Below are 20,334 nucleotides of genomic sequence, written 5' to 3'. Positions count from 1 at the left end.
ATCTAAGTCTACAAAACAAGCAAAAGATATTGCCGTGGTTCGTATCATGAAACCTGTTGTATTTTACTCACGTTTGATTCTATAGTCCATAACATTACGTATTAGATCAATATAGCCGAATCAAGAATCGCAAAGTCTATCTGCACATATTTAGCTTTTTAAAATTTTCATTTGACTTAGTTTCCAAAACTCAAATTTAAACAATTAAAAGAATCACTTCTTGCATGAACCTGATGTATTGTATTTTAGTCTCGTTCATCTCTATGGTCCATAAGACTACGTATAAGATGATCAATATAGCCGAATCATTCTTGTTCGCAAAGTCTGTCCGCCCATATTTAGCTTTTTAAAATTGTCATTGAGTTTGTTTCCAGACTCAAATTTAAACAATTAAAAGAATCACTTGTTGCGTGAAACAACACCGACACAATGTCTACCGTGACATTGCTTTCTCAATCCCTCCTGTCAATTAAAATTGAGCACTGCCAGATGCAAAACAATTGGCACAATTTATCTGATATGAATAATCAAATCAATCTTCCCAAAGACGGAATAAGAAAAGCAAATGGGAAAAAGGCAAAAGCAGCAACCTCCCCCTTGAAAGGAAAAAGATGCCCTGTCCTGTATTTTTGCTGTTCAATTGGTTTTTTTTGGTTGTCTAAAGTACAAACTAAAACCTAAATCCAGAGACCCCAAAAAGGAAATATAAAATTAATTCATTAGTTAAATAAACACCAAATAAGAAAAGAAAAATTGCATCGAAATTGATTCTATTCACATTACCGTCATCATAACATCATGCTGCTAAAACCAAAGCATTTCCAAGTCACTTTCTTTATTTATTTATTTTTCCTTTTTTCCAGTCCACTTTTTCCCGGAAAATCAGCCTAGAAAATCAAAGCCTCAATGCTGGCCTTCTTTGGCGTTCTACAAACCGGGCAATAATCCAGAATGGCCTCGCAATCTTTGCATGAACAGAGGTGCCTGCAGGGAAGAAACAGCACACACGAACTCCTAGAATTACATCTTCTGCAAGCCTTCATCTTTTCACCTCCTACTCCATCATCACCCTCTCCTTCTCTGTAGTTGTCACAGCAGGACTCTGCATCCTCTGCACCATTCAAGGGGCAACACGTGGCCCTCTCCCTGAACTGTTCCAGTGTGTTGTTTAATGACACGACCATGGCTTCGTTTTCCTGTGCTACTCTTTTCCATGCCTGGTTTTCTGCCTCCAATTTTCTGAGAAAATCTTCGAGCTCCATTCGTCTTCTGTTTGCTTGTGTGATTCCTTCGTCTTTCTGCTTTAAAAGCGCTTGTGTTTTGGAGTCTATTTTCTTCAGCAGCATTGCGAGTTGCTGCTTTCTCTGCTCTTGCAGCACCAATCTCAATCTTTCATTCTGTTTTTACCAAAGAAAAAAAATACATAAAGAATAATCCAAAATCATGAAACCAAAATAAATTTCAAGAAAAAATGGATTAAACCCAAGTCATAAAATCACATTTTTTACTGAAAATTGGGATGAAACCCAAGTTATGAAATCACAATTTGTGGTGAAAATTGGGTTCTAAATTCTAACCTGTAATTTGATGTACTGATCAATCTCTTGCCTCTGCTTGGCAACCTGAGCTTCCAATGTTTGAGAAAAGGAGGAGGCCATAATGTTGCTGCTGTTGTTTTCCAAAGTGGGGACAAGAAAACTGTTTTCAAAGCAGAGATTTTGATCCATTATCTGCTGCTGGTTGTGTAGAAGCTGTTGTTGCTGCTGAGATTGTTGTTGCAGTTGGTGTTTCTGTTGAGCATTTAAACTAAACTGACTGAACCCACCGACACCACCACCACAATTTTCCACCATCCAATCCTGTGAGCCAAACAATGGAAACCCAAGATTCTCCGGATACATCTGAGCTTCGATGGCCATTTCTCAATCAACCAAACGAACAAAAGATCAAAACTTGAAACCAACCAACCCAAAAGATCAAAACTTGAAGCCAACCCTTTTCTCCAAATCCCTCAGGCCTTCTCCTCAACCTGTTCTTGCACCCAAAAACTAGTTTTTCTCTCTCTTTTCTTTCACTGGGGTATATGATCAGAAAGGTGGTGGGGAGCATATATATGAAGAGACCAAACATAAAATAGTAAATAAATGAATGGGGAGTACAGAAAAATGGGATTGAATTGAACCAAAGTAACAGGAAACTTGGAAAAGGAAAAGGAGGAGGAGATGTGGCCTAGGATGCCTAGTTTGCTGTGTCTTTTTAAAGCTTTTATTTTTCCTCTTTTTTATTTATTTATAAATTTTTACGGTGGTGGGTTTGTATTTGTATATAATATAGAGAGAGAGAGAGAGAGAGAGAGAGAGAGAGAGCATTAAAGAGAGGAAAGAGATGGTAAAGCAACGTACACATGCAGATTTTGTGACTAAACTATCGGGTCAGACATTTCACAGGAAGCGTTTGTTTTTTAATATAGAGAGAGAGAGAGAGATAATTAATTAATTAATTAAAAAAGAAAATAGGAATTCAATTCCAAGTGGGTGAGAGGGAGGAAATTATTGGAGATTTGTCAGTTTGGTCATCTGGAAAGGCTGAGGAGACTAGCCAGAATAGGATCCTTTTATTTCTCTCCTTTTTCTATAATTATGTTCTTCCTTTTTTAAGATCTTGGAAATGTCAAATAAATAACTTAATATCCTTCTTTTTTTCTTGTGTAAACCTAATCAGGAACATTACACCTCATAGTGTGGGTGTCATCATGCTAATTTTGTTAAGTATTCTAACTCAAGTTTTTGGTAAAACATGATTAGGGTTTTCAGGAAACTTAAATTAATCACTTAATGGAATATTTATATTCTTCTTTAAGGTGTAAATCAGCATTAAATGTCAGAGAACTTTTGCCACTTAATACTACAGTTTAGTGGTATTTCTCTTCATTGCTAAGTGAGAGATTTTAGGTTCATTTCTCGTCAAAGGAGAATTTGAACCACATTATTGCTAATCCATTATGAGGTTAAGCTCATCCTCTCCCCTTAATGTAGATAATATCAATTTCAAAAAAGAAATGTCAGATAACTTTTTGCAAGTCAGTCGTTTTCTTAGTGAGGATTTGCGTTGATACATGATAAATCCAAACGGATTACTATTTACCATGCAAAAAATGTTTGGTTGAATTTGTTTTAGTTTATGGTATTAGGATATCTTCAAATGTTATCATTGTTTACACGGTTAACTTTTTGTATTCATATAGAATTATTTTGTTATAGATTTCATATTTTGGCCACGATTTTACAAATTTAGATTATTTTTTGGACGAAAATTGAATTTAGATTAGACTTATCATAACGTGGCCGAATATTTATGGATTTGAATTCAAATTTGCGAAATCGAGTTGGTCCTCGAACTTATTCAAACCGTCCGAATTGCACCCCTTACAAAGTTATTTATTATGTTGCAGTTTATTTTCCCATCCTCAAAATTCCACACACCTGTCAACCTTCTAATTACAGGAGTAGGAGATATATTAAATTGATTTTGCATGGGTTTTGTAGTGAAAACCGCAGGTAAATAGAACATGTTTTTTGCTTAGGAGTCACGGAAATAAAAATAATTGTCCATGACTTACCTAATGAGATTTAATATATTAATGGGTCTCTTTAATATATTAGAGTAATATTAAGAAAACTAAATCTGTAAATAAAGTTTTAAAAATTAAAGGACATGAAAGTTTATGATTAGTTTATTACTTACACGTTGATAAACGTGTTTATTCTTATTGGTGATACATCATTTAGTTTGCAAATTTAGTCTCCTTGGTATTATCCAATATATTAAGGGAAGTGTTATTGCACTCCAAAAATTTCATTCTACACTCATCACAAGTATATTTTTATTTCCTAATATAGAAAGTTTAGAGTCTAGAATGAGATTTTTGGAATACTAATAACAATTCCCTATATTAAGGCTTTGTTTGGTATTGATGTGCTTTGAAAAAAAGTTGTTTCTGCTGTGTTGTGAGAATAAACAGTTGTGAAATAAAACAGCAGAGTGTTTGATAAACTTTTATGTAAAATAGCTGTGACGGTGTGAAATGATCAAAAAGTGTATAATACTATATTATTATTATGATATTTTATTTAATATTACTATCATAATAATAATAGTAATATTAAATAATATGTTTTATGAAATAAACAGTTGATGCCTCATATCTCGATTTCAATCTCCGCCGAAGATCCAATCCCCCAAACACTCTCTGTAATTCCATCGCCATTGACGACCTCCGCCAATTGCACCTTCGAGATCCCCTAGCCGGCCCTCTTATTCTAGTCGTCATCGGTTCAATTTCTTCACTCAGTGCATTCGAAACGACTTTTCTGCATTTGTTGAAATGGGAGCCGTGCCTTCTACACCGTGCTGGGGCAGTAGAAGCAGCTTCGCGCCGCGCCCACTTGAAACGGCGGAGTACCTTATTACTACCTTCATCAGCTTCGCCGCGCGCCCACTCTGCTCCCTGCAACCCAGTAACCCGATTCCACTCCTCCCTCGCTCTGCTCCCCGCAACCCAGAAACCCGATTCCACTCCTCCCTCACTCGCCGCAAGGTTGTAAGAAAGACCTCCCCGCCGCAATCTTTCTTTGCGAATTTGTGGTTTCTCAGAACACGCAATCTTCCTTTGCTAATTCTGATTTAGTTTCAAGCACATTTGAGTATAACAACTTTGGTTAATTTGTGATGATAGCAGTCTAGGTCTCTCCTCCTGGAGACCCTTGTGGGTCTCTGGTGGTGACGATTCAGATCTTCACGGGGAGGGACGAGGTAGATTCACAGTGAGGGCGACACAAATCTTCAAAGATCTTTAGTAGAGATGAAGCTGGGAGGAGCAGAAAGGAGATGATAAAGATTAATGGAGGGTAGGATTGCCAGAAACTTTCATTAAAGGGTCATTGTTCATTCTTGTTTTAGCGGTTTGCGTAGAAGCTTAAAAGCCAGGTTTTCAAAGATGTCTTTTGCCATTTCTGTTTTTTGACTTTTTTTTTCACCTAAAATTGTGAAAAAAGGCTAAAGTTGGAAGTTTACCAAACACAACAATACCTCCAGCTTTTTTATACTAGTTTTTTTGAAAATCACCTCAACTCCAAACCATACCTAACCCTAATTAACAAGTTTTTTTTTGAGATAGGAAGATAATCGATAGGAGTATTACGTGCACACCAACTCGATCAGAGATAAATTCATGTGTTAGCTTAGTCACATGCATGGTTCATAACATTTTTTTTTTCAACCGGATTGAAATTCTCGACAAGATATTTATCGAGGTCCATTGTATGCACCTCATCCTCATGATTGTACATATTCTCTTCTTTAATGGAGATCATACCTTTTTTCCCCAAAAAGGAATAAAAACAAAATTATTACAAGGTGAGCACATTGATTAATGTATGGTTTTAGTTAAGGAGGTTTTATTGAATCATTAAGGACTTGTTTGAAAAGGTTTTTAAAATTATTGTAAACGTTTTCTAAAAAAAAAAAAAAATTTAGTTTCAAAAGCACTTCCAAAGGGGTAGTTAAAAATAAGTTTTTTTACTAAGTATTGGTTCCAAAAATATTTTCACCAAAAGCGTTTTCAGTTATGTTAGAAAAACTTCAAAACGAGGACTAGGGCTTGAAAGGGTAATCGTTTAATATGATCCTTGTGATACAATGCATGCTTTTGTAGTGCTTTTTATTCTTATATCTCACTCCTCATGTTAAACAACGTAACATCGAGATAGATAAGTTATTTTCACCTTACGTGCAAAAAAGATGCTTTAAATTTTTTTTTTTTAACAAATGATATTATTTAGACTAGGAAGTTAGAGGAGCAATAAAATGCTTTAAATTAAACTTGAGTGTTATCACAATTCTTCACATAAAATGAGACCCATAACATTATAATGCGCTTATAACACACAACAATCACGATATATTCACACATAAACATGTGATTTTCCTAGTAGTATTTTATGTGTGTGTGTGTGTGTGTGTATTAAATTATGAATGCAATCTACCATTGAAGCAATTCATAATCTTTTCCAACAACTGAAAGTGACAAGAGAGAAAGAAAAAGAGAAACTTATTCAACCCAAAATTAATATCTGTAACCCTAAACACTGTTGTCAACTGCCATATCAATATTTCTCGTACTAATTTTTTTCCCCAATCCTTATCTCTCTTGAACTTTGGACTGATACCTAGGAATTGATATCTTTCATCTTTTGTACACAATCACCGTGTCATCAAGTTTGTAAAGTCCATCACCCACGAAAATCCCTAGAAATTAACCAAAACCCTAATTTAATTTTCTATATATAGGCATCGAAAATTCTTTTTTTTTCCCTGCAGAAAATTACAGTGGACTCATGTGCACCCTCTAGGACTCCATGAAGCATATGATCCCTTTGTAATATGTGGATGACTCTTCTGAAATCACTAGGTGCAATCCATGTGAACCCATCTCACACTTCACTTTACCCAAAACAAAATCTCACACTTTATTGACTAGGTATTTATATAATTCTTCTTATATTATTATTGAGGAGCTGAGTGAGTCTCTCAGTCTTTCTGTGAGAAAAATTGTGCAAAAATTCAAACGCTGATTTCTGTCACAGTGTTGTGTAGTGTTGGATGCAAAAGTTGTTACTGCAACTTCCCAACTGCTTCTCTTTGTTTTATAGCTTTCGGCAATGTTTATATGGACGCAGAGCATCTACATGTCCTTTGCCCCCTCTCACTTCCCCAAATTAGGGGGCAACCCCCACCTAAGTCTTGAGAAGTTGACAAATTTTCAAGCCATTTCATGTGAAATAAACTCCCAAGTCCCATTTGATCTTATGATAACTTTTGAAAAAGTACACTTTATATGTGAGTTTACACGTATTGTAACTTGAGTGAATTTAATACATCACATTAGCATGCATGTATGTCACAAAGCATCTAAGCAAAACTTATGAAGAGTCTTGTTGACATTTTTTTTTGGTTTCCCAAGGTATCCCCAGGCAAAGCCCATGACTAATCCTTCGAGGTACTGTCGGGCGCATATGCGGGGACCTCTCCCAAGAAAGTTTTCTGCATCCACAAGGGCTCGAAACCGAGACCACTTGCTTAAGCGACCAGAGCCCCTTCCACTCTGACCAACCTTCATTTGTCTTGTTGACAAATTTTTCAATATGACCTTCACCCCAAGATTGAGTTATAGTACAGTTTGAGTTTAACAGCTTATATTATAACAAGTCATATATAACACTATGTCATGATATGATTGTCACATATTAAAAGTTGAGAAACGTGCACAAATAGAACTTGTAAAAAAAAAACATTTAATTGAAAATAACAATTTAAGGCACTCTTACTATTTGTTCTGGTGTCTTTTAGTAATATTTTAATTGAACATTTGTAATGGATTTTATTTGTGTATAGTTCTCTTAAAAATTTTCGTTATTTGCCAAATAAAGTACTAACAATCTTGATAAAAGATGATATGTATTAAAATAAATAATTAGTAACTGATTCTAACTAAAAAGTTATGTCACTCAATGGTAGGCAGTAGAAGTTGAAATGCCTCTATAAGTGTTCTCAGCTCCTGAAAGAGTAGGTTGCCGTGGCGAAGTTAGCAATTAATTTCTTTCTTATTTTTTTGGGTTCTGTAGATATAAGCCCATGCAACACTTATTTTCTTGACAAAAAACCCATCTCGTTTTAAACATCCAAATAAAACCCAAATTTGAAATAAACTGCCATGTAAACAAATAAATACCTATTATTTTCAAAATATTTACAATTGTGCCACAACACCCTAATTATGTTGATGAATTTAATTATCCACCATAATTATGGCAAATAAGTGATTTATTATTACAAAAGTATCTACTTTATACTTGCATTGCCATCATATGTTCCATTTCTTAAATTTGAAATAAACTGCCATGTAAACAAATAAATACCTATTATTTTCAAAATATTTACAATTGTGCCACAAAACCCTAATTATGTTGATGAATTTAATTATCCACCATAATTATGGCAAATCAGTGATTTATTATTACAAAAGTATCTACTTTATACTTGCATTGCCATCATATGTTCCATTTCTTATATTTGTTTGACAATCATTGTAGGTAAATTATTTTTCATGTATACATTAGGCACACTTCGTTATTATTATATTTGTGTGAAATAAATTACCTATATTTTTAAGTAGAATATAGGTAATTAATTAACTTTGAATCAATTGGCTAAAAACATCCTTTTATTTTGTAGGTAAATAATTTTGCATGTATTATTACATATACTAGGCACATTTGTTATTATTATGTGTTGTTTGCAATCAATCAACATTCATTTATACTGTAGGTAAATTACAAAAGTATCTACTTTATACTTGTCTTACCATCATCTGTTCCATTTCTTATATTTGTTTGACAATCATTGTAGGTAAATTATTTTGCATGTATACATTAGGCACATTTTGTTATTATTATATATGTGTGAAATAAATTACCTATATTTTTAAGTAGAATATAGGTAATTAATTAACTTTGAATCAATTGGCTAAAAACATCCTTTTATTTTGTAGGTAAATTATTTTGCATGTATTACATATGTTAGGCATGTTTTGATATTATATATATATATATATATATATATATATATATATATATATATATATATATATATGCGTATGCAAATAACTTAATTAACTTTTGAATCAAATAGTATTTATTTTTTTATTTTATAGGTAATTTTTTTGCATGTATTATTTTACCTGGAAGTTATATTGTTATTTTATATATGTAAAATATTGGTAATTTTGAATAAAATAACATTTGTATATTTGTGAAAAATACTAATTTACCTGTTACAATTATTTGAAAAGGGAAAAAAAAGCTCATTTTTACATAAATGTGAAAACAACTATATAAGGAATCAAAACTCTAATATCATGTCATTTTTGTTATTAATATGTGACACACCCCGACCGAGATCGAGGCATGCTGGCCGTCATGTGAGGGTGACATAGCCATGTGCACAGTGCGGAAGCAATAAGGATAAGAAATATATGAATAAATAAAAACTGAAAGTTACTACTGTGTACTAATATGCAGAAAATGCTAAGAGTGAGATACATGAGTAAATACTTCTAATCAGAGCATAGAAAGTCTAGGTACAGTCCAGTAGGACAAGTACTAGTTATACAGTACCAGAAGATATCCTACGAATATTTTATTTTGTTAGAACCGCCGAGATCCTCAATGCCTCCATCAGCAAGTCTACCTAAAACCTGGAGGGGCGCAAAATAAAAAATATGTGTGGGTAAAAACAAATGTTTTGAGAACACATTTAACTTTCAAATGCTCTAACCCCTCGCCGTAAAACATGTATAATTTTTCCCAGAAATAGAATATAAACATATACACATATACATATATATACATATATATCAATTCAAATCATGCTACACATAATGATAATCATAAATGTGCCATGCCAAGATATAAACAAGATAAGTAATTCAGGTGAAAATAAATTCATGGAAAATAACACATTAGCCGGAACCCTTGCAGAAGTCTGTACGGCTGAATTCATAGCTCATTAGTTTATCTAGCCGGAGTCACTGCAAATGACCTATACGGCACTACAATGCACACAAGTCGGAACCATTGAAAAGGTCTGTATGACAAGACTGGGTGTAATATAATTATGCTCATTACTACATTCTCATTATAGCTGTGCGATAAATCGCTATTCACCTACGAGTCGGAACCACCTATAATGGTTTGTATGACAAGAATGTGCACCTAAATTGGATCCAATGTGAGCATAGGGTGCGGGAGGTGACATCATAAATAGGCCTGAACCATATCTCTGGCTAAATCACAATCACCTGGGGTGCAGGTTTATAAGCTTTCAATCACATCTCATATAATCAATATCTCATATAATAAAACATAACTCACCTGGTACCTACCTGAGCGTCCACCGCACCAATTCATATTACGCATCATATACTAATTCATATGCTGAATATACATTTATGTGCATGACATTTCAAAGCATACATTCATTTAAACGCATTTTCTGGGAAAATATCAAGTATATAAATATATACTGAAAACCAAAAGCCCACTCACTAGTATGTTGAAGGATCGTAGCCTCCGAGTCGCCCTTGACTACGCTCGTCCTCGGGATAAGTCTCCCCTACATGCGAAACAACTATAAACAGTTAATTCAAAGCACATAACCAATACTAGCTAATAACTTCTCATACATTGCTCAAATGAGGTATATGAATATACCATGGTGACCTACACAACTCCATGAACATCCCCAAATTTTTAAAATAATTTTTGGAGCCTTCACGCGCCGTCACGTGCAGGCAAGGGCACGGCCACACGCGCTGCCCACGCGCAGGCACGTGCCGTGCACATTGACAGTAACCCTAACGACGTTAGGGAATATTCCGTTAAAAAGTAGCATATACCGTTAAAACTAACCTGACGCCGTTGGAATATTCCGTCGTCTCCTTTGGTTCGCCAGACCGTCGTCATTGCCAGAAAAACTGGAAAAACTTTAAACCTTTATATCTTAGTTGTTTTTCATCCAAATTTCATGAAATCAGTACCAAATTGAAGCTTTTAACTTGTAGAACATTCCCTTACCAGTTTTAGGACCTAAAACTCACGGGATCTTGTCGGAAAAATCCACGAGAATCCGACCAAACTTAAAACTCGCCAATCTCACTTTCCCGACGTCCAATTTACTTGGTTTTTCTTCTCCGAGCTTCATAGGGATGTTTTAAAACGTCCTAAAAGCTTCAAATCACCTGAAACATCCATAATTACGACCACATGAACAGTGCATCAAATATGAGATTCTGAGTTCTCGGGTTTTCGAGGGTTTCACTTACCAAAAATGGTATAGATAAGCTCCTGGACTTGCAAGGAACACAAAAATCACTTCCCCAGCTTCGATCCGCTACTGGTTGAAGGAGTTTGAAGGTTGTCTGTACTGGTTGTACAGAAATGGAAGAAGATCCGAGGGAGGGAGGAAAGAGAAAGGTCAACTGGAGGTGTGTGTGTGGTCCAATTTTGAGTCATTAATCACCACAAAAAATTATTAACTTTAAGTTCCAACAACTTAGGAACTAACCAATTAAGTTTAAACCCAAACTTAACCACAACACCACATAACAAACTCAATGTCCAAGGGTAATTTAGACATTTCACATCATCGAAACTAATATTTTGGGACAAGATGTGACAATATGCATTGAAATCATGACACTAAAATTTTTCTTTTCTAAATCTGCATAAACATTTCAAAACGTTTAATTGAATGAAATAATATAAAATAAATGTAGATAACAAGTAATAGACCCAAAGTCAATAATATTAAGGGTAATTTAGACATCCAAAAGTACCAATTCTGCCAAGTCATACTTAATTATGGATATTGCTTAATTGGAGCCTAGTCATTGAGTTTTTTTATTAGAAAATTTTACAATTGTAGGCTTTAGTTAATGAAAATTGAATTGCAAGAAGTGCGCTCATATTTTCAGTTTTTATTTTTTATTTTTTATATGAATGAAAATGGGTGGTTCCATTTATGGTTGGAAAGGCTCCCACCTCATGGAAGTCCCTGTCTCTGCATGCCTCATTTTATGACTTGAATGGATATGCAGACCCACCGAGCATCATTTGACATATGTAGGCCCAAGGCTGTGTCTTTTGTCAAGATTCACCTGGGTAGGTTTATATAAGGTACAAAGACATTTTAACACCTTTATTTGTTCCTTTTTGTGCGGCAACTATGTTTTTTTAACCATTAGAAAAAGAAAAAGAAAAGTAAGCACGAGAAAAAGACCAAATGGTTGTTTTCAACTTTCCCAACCCTAATTTTCCATGAATACACGCGTATAAATTAGTCAATACTAAGATTGTAAGACAAATGGAGATATGATCGATGTTTATTGACTTGACTTGGAAATATTTTAATCTTTTAGATTGGAACCAACAAATACGTTGAGACTACTAGTGAGATGATAATACAATTTGTTAATCATATTTTCCTTATATGATTAACAACGTAATTAGGACCTATGCCAATCCGTCTAGTTTAAAGTAATGCCATGAACCATCATGTTTAGCATACATAAAATGTGATTTGTAAAAGTAAATTATACGTCAATATACTCGTAAATTTCAAACACAATCATTATTAGGTGTAACAAATTTACTTAATTACATGTGTAATATGAAAGTAATCCGGTTCATTCATTTAATATTCCTTAACAAGTTTATATCTTACACAAAAATGAGTACTACGGATCATTAAAAAAGAATTGATGATTGTATCAACTATTAAAAATCATTGACGTGCAACTCGTATTAACATTTTCTTTTATGAGAAATTGCATATTGGGGGTGTAGAGGTGTTTCATGTTTCTTGAAAAATAAAACTTGTTTTTTTCAAATGAATTAAAGGCGAGATGATTCTTGCTTAACCCACTCTCTCATCCTTTAATGCAGATACTATCGTCTCTTAAAAAAAAAAAAAAAAATCAAGATGATTCTCATGTTGGTGTTGTTGGTAAACGAGCTCCCAAAGCATGTTGCTCCCCTCATAAAAGAAAGAGTTGAGAAATGTGATAATTTCACGTTTAATTTCACATATTCTTTACCTTGGAGACCGACACACGCAACTCATGTGATGTTTCGTCCCTCCCAATCAATCCGATGCTCTCTTTCTTCAAACTTCAAAAATCAACCCTCCTCTTTCCAAGCTCAACCACAGAACAACCCAAAAAAGAAGGGAAAAAGTAATAAAACAGAGTAAAATATCGATTTGTAGCTTTCGGAATGCTTCTCTCGTGCATCTTCGAGACTTTGACTGCATGGTTTTGTTTTGATTTGGTATCTGTCATTAGTCAGGATAAACAGTACTAGTAGTATTACATGTACTTAGTACTACTACTCGGTCTTTCCATGCATGCATGCATGCATGATTATCTACTTTTCTTTCTTCTTTGCCTTTATTGATTAATTTGAGAGCAAATCAACACGTCTGTTGCTCTGCTTTTTATATCTTTGACGTGTCACGTTTTCTTATTGCTTTTCAATCAAATTAGACTCGATTCCATAAGGCCAAGCAGATTTCCTCCAACAATTTGTTTGAACTTTTGACCTTAAAGAACAAGAAGTCTCTAGCTTCTTCATTCCCCATTTATAAATACTAGGAGAATAAATTTACAAATTAAATAATATGTTACCAATTAAAATTAGAGTAAATTGTACAAATGGTCCCTCAATTTTAATCAAATTGGAGCAATGGTCCCTCAACTAAAAATTCATTACCATTGGTCCCTCAACTTATCAAAATGTATAGCTATAGTCCTTTTCATCAATTTTGTCAAAATTTTGTCAAAATAAGCTATATTGGAATGACCATTTATATAATTAGGGTCCCTCAACTCATCAAAGTGTATAAGTATGGTTCTTTTCGTCAACTATGTCAAAAAATTTGTCAAAACGAGTTATATTGTAAGGACCATTGCTACAATTGGATTAAAGTTAAATGACCATTTCTCCACTTGAATTAAAGTTCAGGGACCAATGGTAATGGATTTTTAGTTGAGGGACTATAGCTGCACGTTTTGATAAGTTGAGGGACCAAAGGTAATGGATTTTTAGTTGAGGGACCATTGCTCCAATTGAGTTAAAGTTAAGGGACCATAGCTACAATTTACTCTTAAAATTAAACACGTTAATTAAAACTTACGTAATAATTCAATAATCAACTTTCCTGTTCTTTAGTTTACAAAATTTAGTCTACATATTTAGTCTTCATAGCGTTATCCTTTACTAAATTACAAAATGAGTAGTGTTATTCACACAATTTTTTTTTTTTTTTTACTTTTCGCACATTTTTTTTTAAAATTCTTTACTGTCAGATTGAATAAAGTGAAAAAAATTAAATGACATAAATTAACAAAGTGTGTTAGAGAAAAAAAGAGATATGTGAATAATACCACTCTACATAATATGTACTTTCCTCGTTTTGGTGTTATGGTAACTAACAACCAATCCTTATATAAAAAGTCATACACAAAATGTATTAGACATTTTATATAAGCTTGAATCAAGCATATAATATCACTCTACATTGTTTTCTTTGCCGACGTCAATGTAAATAGTTGAATGTTGTCAATTATTGTTTGAATAGTTAGTTTAGAATGACCGACAACATAGTATTATATGTTGAATCATCACACCATTGTGAACTTACATTATAACAAGTTAAAGTGGTTATACTTTATGACCATGCTTTTTTTTTTACAATGATATTTTAACAATATTTTTGTACTAAATTTTCTAACAATACAACACTCTTTTACTTCTTTTTTTTTCTTTCCGAAATACTATATTTTGTTGGAATCTCATTTAACGTAGAAGTTTTAGAACTTGAATATATAAAAGGGGACATATCTGCTATGTAGCTGTGCTTATGTATGCAAAAACTGGTCTTCTACAAAGCTTTAAATGTGGGATGTGATTTTCAATCGGATTGAATAAACCAAACGAAAGATTAAATAATTAAAGATATGTAAGAAGTTAAAAATGATGTATTATCAGTTTCCTCAAAAATTCATAAATTTCCTCTTTTTGAATTTTCATATCATCTTGCTTTTGTCCAAATTATATAGGGTTGATCATATCATATGAATTTTTGACACACCCCGACCCTAGGAGGTCGAAGCATGTTGGTCGTCACTGTGAGGTGACGTAACCATAAGGGTAAGTGATGTGAATATGTGAATAAAGTAAAACTAGAACTAGAACTAATTTAACTAAACAGTGAAAGATTGCACAGTCGTGGGAAGAACCCACTACAATTATTCAGAGCATAATAGACAGTACGACTACAGTAAGGTAGTCAAAGTAGCTAAAGCACACTTATTACACAACAGTGGATAAGTTCATACTTCTAAACAGAGATAATGTAAGAACTGCCAAATGTCCCTCGAATGCCATAGAGAGTACAACTATTTAGGTCCTGGAGGGGCGAAAAACAAAGTTGAGTGGATCAGCAAAACAACGTTTGTAAGAAAAACCTTTAATTTCAAATATAGTAACCCTTCGCTGTAAAACAAGTATAGTTTCCTTAAAACATATTACGTAAGTATGTAAACAATAGTATAATAGCAATATAGCTAGAAATATGCCAAATCATGATATATCAAATGCCACAGTAATATAATCATGTGATAATCAAGTATAATCAATTGTTCATCTATCTAAGTTGACACATGAGTTCATACAGATAATCTCTGACACGAACAGGACTAGATGTAATCAATACGCTCTAGTATTACGATCATGTGAAGGTTGGTGCAGAAGCACAGTCACAAACGAGTCGCCATTGCCTAATGCAATTTGAACGACAGGACTGGCACCTAACTTGGATCCAAGGCGAGCGAACGGTGCGGATGTGAACATACACGTGAAGGACTGGCCCTGGCCTTAGGGCGAGTACTAACACTAGGGTGCAGCAAGATGAGCATGTACAAATATACGTGAATGTCATGACAATAATATCCCAACCATATACTAGCATTTATCACAATTAATATCACAATAACGATACTTGGCAATATAAGTGTAAAAATGAAGTAAATACGCATTTATGGAAACTGTAACTATTTATAGGTATAAAAACAAACTGCCCACTCACAAATACGTCATCGAATCGTAACCCCCGATCCTTGCCTAACCCCTCAAGTCCTCAGGATACATTTCCCCTATATGTGAAATAACTATATTTAAATTAATTAAACACATATATGGAAACTTAAATAAAACCCCCATAGTTTGCTTAAACCTAGGGTTTAAATATATGAAATCGATCTACTTGACATCACGGACCTACACAAATTTTTAGAATAATTTTTGGACGCCAGACAAGCCACCACGCGCCGGCTATGGCACGGCCATACGCGGCACCACACGTAGGCAAAAACTGACGGAGGCCTAACGACCGTTAGGAATATTACGTTAAAAGGTAACATACGTTAAAGGCGTTAGAATATTCCGTCAACTTTGACGGAATATTCCGCCGTCTTCTCCGGTGATCTTCACTAGTAGCCGCCGTTCGCCACATTCTGAACTCGCCAGAAACTGGAAAATTTCTCCGGTTTCTGGAAAAAATTTCCAACCTTCATATCTTCTTCATTTCTCAACCATTTTTCACAAACTTTATATGGAAATGAAGCTTATGAAGAGTAGAATCGCGTTATACCTTTTTGGAGTCCAAAAAGTGGACAGAGGTGGCCTAAAAATGCCTCGAAAGGTATGGCCAAAACTCAACTCTTCGAAACCTCGAGTTTTGGACTTCAACTCCTCACCAAAACTAGTCTAGGAATCTCGGGGAGTTGTGAGAGAGCTTCCCCGAGTCCTAAAACACCGTGACTTGGTCGAAAACACGTCGATCTAAAACTCATCCGATTCGGACCTTCCGAGTTAGCGAGTCAAAACTTGTCCATTCTGAGTTTGGTTGGTATGGTTATGTTCGTGGAGCTGAAATGAACACAACGGTGTGGTTTTTGTGGTCAATCTACGAGCTTTGGTGTTTGTTCAAGGTTGTTGCAGAGAAGAAGGAACTTTGGGAGAGTGGAAGAAGAGAGAGAGAATGCTTTTTCCTTTTTTTTCTGATTGGCTGCAGGGAAGTGATAGATGATGGGATTGGTGAGAGGTTTGAGGGAAAGTTGATTGGTGAGTGACAAAAGGGAAGGTACGGGTTGGGTTAAAAAGAAAACTAAGGATATGGGTTTTCAAATTTCCTACAGTAAAAAGAATCCGAAAATCTATCCAGCACATTGTTTCTAACACTAATAATTTAATACACATGCATGTACAAATCTACTTGTTATCGTTGTACTTTGATAGAGCGTAACTTTAACGTTACAAGTCCGATTCGAGTCTAACGCGGGCCCACGTGTTCATAGTAACGAGTACAATTTAATTATGATAGTGAGAAAAATAATTTAAGAACAAATAAACATGTCCACAACGCTTGCCAACAAGGGCATAAATGTCAATTCATATACTCGGGGAGAAATTACATAGAAAATTGGGAACGGGTCATCACAACCTACCCCCTTAAGAAAATTTCATCCCTGAAATTTCAACACTGACTAGAGATCATAATCAAATAACAGACGTGGATACATATATCGCATGCGTTCTTCTGTCTCCCAAGTAGCTTCCTCAACTGAGTGGTTCCTCCACAAGACTTTCACCAATCAAACAGTCTTATTTTTGAGAACTTTGTCCTTCCAATCGAGAATCGTCACTGGTACCTCGTCATAAGTCAAATCTAGATTGATCTCTAGTGGCTGATGAGGGATCACATGTGACGGATCAAAGACATATCTATGTAGTATCGACACATGGAACATATTATATATTTTCGACAACTCTGGTGGTAAAGCGAGTGGATAGGCAATTTCGCCAACTTGCTCAACGATCTGGTACGGTCCGATGTACCTAGGGCTGAGCTTCCATTTCTTTTCGAATCGTACAACACCTTTTCATGGTGATAGCTTCAAGAATACCCAATCACCAACCTTATAAACTCTTTCGGTGGAATGTTTGTCGGCGATACTTTTCTGCTGGTCCTGGGCTGTTTTCAGGTTAGCCTTTATCACCTGAATGTTCTACGTCATCTTATCCATGATTTTAGGGCCCACTAAAACTCTTTCACCAACTTCGGACCAACACAGAAGGGTACAACATGGTTTTCCATACAACGCTTCAAATAGTGCCATACCAATGCTAGAATGGAAGCTGTTATTGTAGGCGAACTCTATCAACAGTAATTGCTTGTGCCAAGCGTCTCCGAACTGTAGAACTAATGATCTTAACATATCCTCCAATGTCTGGATAGTTCTCTCTGATTGCCCATCAGTTTGAGGATGATAGGTAGTGCTATAGAGTAGTCTCGATCCCAAAGCTTATTGGAAAGCTACCCAGAACTTCAAAGTGAATCAAAGGTCCCGGTCAGAAATGATACTAATTGGAACACCATGGTACTTAACATCTTCAGAGATAAACCACTCGGCCAACTGACTCAACAAGTAATTTTCATGAACGAGTATGAAGTGTGCTGACTTGGTAAGTTGATCAACTATCACCCAGATACTGTCGTAACCATTTCGTGTGCGAGGTAACTTGTACAAGAAATACATTGTAATATCTTCCCATTTCCACTAGGTATCGGGAGTGGTTGTAGCAACCTAAATGGCTTATTCCTTTCCGCCATGACTTGCTGACAAACTACACAACGACTAACATACTCTGCAATTTCTCTTTTCATGCATGGCCAGCAGTAGAAGGGTCAGATGGTATGATACATCTTGGTACTCCCGAGATGCATCGCGTAAGCAGAAATATGGGCTTCATCCAGTATCTCTTTCTTTAGCTCATGAACATTCATCATACATATCTGATCACCTTGCATCAGCATACCATCAGGCCTTCGAATCCTGAAGTTTTTTTTTCCATCTAACACTGCCTGTAACAACTCCTGAGATTCAGCATCATGCATCTAGGCTTCGAGAACACGATCCAGCAGAACCGGTATGACTTGAAAGCTGGCAAGTAAAGCTCCACGTCGATCCATTTTCAAAGTAACCCTTGTAGACCTTAGGTCAATCAAAAGAGGAATACTACTTGCATAAAGAGCATTAAGTCTGCCGTGAGATTTCCTGCTGAGGGCATCACCTACAGTATTCGCACGATCGGGGTGATACCCGATTGTGCAGTCATAATCACTGAGCAACTCCACCCAACTCCGCTGCCGGTGGTTAAGCTTTTGCTGAGTGAAAATATACTTTAAACTCTTATGATCAGTGAAATTTTACACTTTTCTCCATAAAGATAATGCCTCTAGATTTTTAGAACGAAAACGATAGATGCCAACTCCAGATCATGAGTAGGATAGTTCATCTTACAAGGCTTTAACTGGTGTGAAGCATACACAATCACCTTCCCATACCGCATTAACACACATCCAAGACCATACAGAGATGCATCACTGTAGATCTTGAAGTTTCCACTATCGTCGGGAAGTGCTAAGACAGGAGCGTGAATGAGAAAGTACTTTGACTATTGAAAACTCCGTTCACAATCTTCACTCCATATGAACTGAACTCATTTTCTAGTCAATTTTGTCAGAGGTAGTGCTATGGCTAAAAAGTCTTTCACGAAGCATCGATAGTAGCCAGTAAAACCAAGGAAGCTTCCCACTTCAGTAACCATCTGAGGTTGCTCCCAATTTTCCCCTGTTGCTTCCTTCTGAGGGTCCACAAGCACACCCTGAGCTGATATCATGTGCCCTAAGAATGACACTTGATCCAGCCAGAAATAGCATTTATTGAACTTAGCATACAGTTGATTATCCCTTAGCTTTTTCAAGACTAGACGCAAATGCTTAGCATGGTCAGCCTCGCTTTTAGATTACACCAAAATGTCATCGATGAAAACAATAACGAACATGTCGAGGTACAAACGAAATACCCAATTCATCAGGTCCATAAAAGTTATTGGTGCATTAGTCAACCCGAACGACATCACAAGAAACTCATAATTATCAATCGAGTTCTGAAAGCTATTTTCGGAACGTCGTTGCTTCTGATCTTCAACTGGTAATAACTAGACCTTAGGTCAATCTTCGAGAACACATGGGCACCTCTAAGCTGGTCGAAGACATCAGCGATACAAGGTAATGGATAACGATTTTTAATCATCACCCGATTCAACTGCTTGTAATCAATGCATAGCCTCAAAGTTCCGTCATTCTTCCTTACGAACAAGACTGGGGCTCCCCAAATGGAAGTGTTTGGCTGAATGAAACCATTATCAACAAGTTCTTGTAATTGGGTTTTAAGTTCCCTTAACTCTACATGAGCCATACGGTAAAATGTAAGATAAATAGGATTAGTACTTGGAAGTAGATCGATGGTGAACTCCACTTCGCGGTTTGGTGGTAAGCCAGGTAAATCCTCAAGAAAAAAGTCCAGAAAGTGTTTGACTGCTCCAACGTCTTCTACAGATGCAATAGTCTCTTCCATTAGCACCACATTAGTTAAGTATCCTTGACAACCTTTATTCAACAGTCGCCTCGCCCTTATGGCAGTCATAACTCCATGCTTTATACCACTATGTTCACCAACAAACGTGACAATAAGCATGTCCGGTCAGTGAAAGGTAATAATCTTTTGATAACAATCCAACTTATCACAATTGT

At 35.5% G+C, this 20,334-nt stretch overlaps 1 protein-coding gene and 2 long non-coding RNA genes across 3 annotated transcripts; 1 reads left to right on the top strand and 2 right to left on the bottom strand.

Moving 5' to 3' along the window:
• Positions 1–700: 700 nt before the first annotated feature.
• On the bottom strand, positions 701–2,436 carry LOC103444919 (probable BOI-related E3 ubiquitin-protein ligase 3). The gene is made up of 2 exons (XM_008383889.4): positions 1,578–2,436; positions 701–1,397 (listed from the first exon to the last, which is right to left on the bottom strand). The coding sequence occupies exons 1-2, from the start codon at positions 1,917–1,919 to the stop codon at positions 888–890; spliced, it is 852 nt and encodes a 283-aa protein (XP_008382111.1). The 5' UTR covers positions 1,920–2,436; the 3' UTR covers positions 701–887.
• Positions 2,437–4,180: 1,744 nt separating this feature from the next.
• Positions 4,181–5,009, top strand: LOC139189056 (uncharacterized). Its single transcript, XR_011572542.1, has 2 exons — positions 4,181–4,597; positions 4,739–5,009. It is a non-coding gene; the product is annotated as an uncharacterized lncRNA (long non-coding RNA).
• Positions 5,010–9,075: 4,066 nt separating this feature from the next.
• On the bottom strand, positions 9,076–11,152 carry LOC114827294 (uncharacterized). Its single transcript, XR_003776478.2, has 5 exons — positions 10,940–11,152; positions 10,692–10,855; positions 10,527–10,600; positions 10,164–10,230; positions 9,076–9,313 (listed from the first exon to the last, which is right to left on the bottom strand). It is a non-coding gene; the product is annotated as an uncharacterized lncRNA (long non-coding RNA).
• Positions 11,153–20,334: the final 9,182 nt, after the last annotated feature.

Source organism: Malus domestica, chromosome 10, assembly GCF_042453785.1.
Source record: "Malus domestica chromosome 10, GDT2T_hap1".
Classification (NCBI taxonomy): Eukaryota; Viridiplantae; Streptophyta; class Magnoliopsida; order Rosales; family Rosaceae; genus Malus; species Malus domestica.
This window is presented reverse-complemented; position numbering and strand designations above follow the sequence as displayed.

Excerpts from the sequence above, each read along its gene's own strand:
- LOC103444919 (XM_008383889.4), bottom strand. The coding sequence starts at position 1,919 with ATGGCCATCGAAGCTCAGATGTATCCGGAGAATCTTGGGTTTCCATTG. Across the intron at positions 1,398-1,577 it reads ATCAGTACATCAAATTACAG|AATGAAAGATTGAGATTGGT; the intron begins GTTAGAATTTAG and ends TGGTAAAAACAG.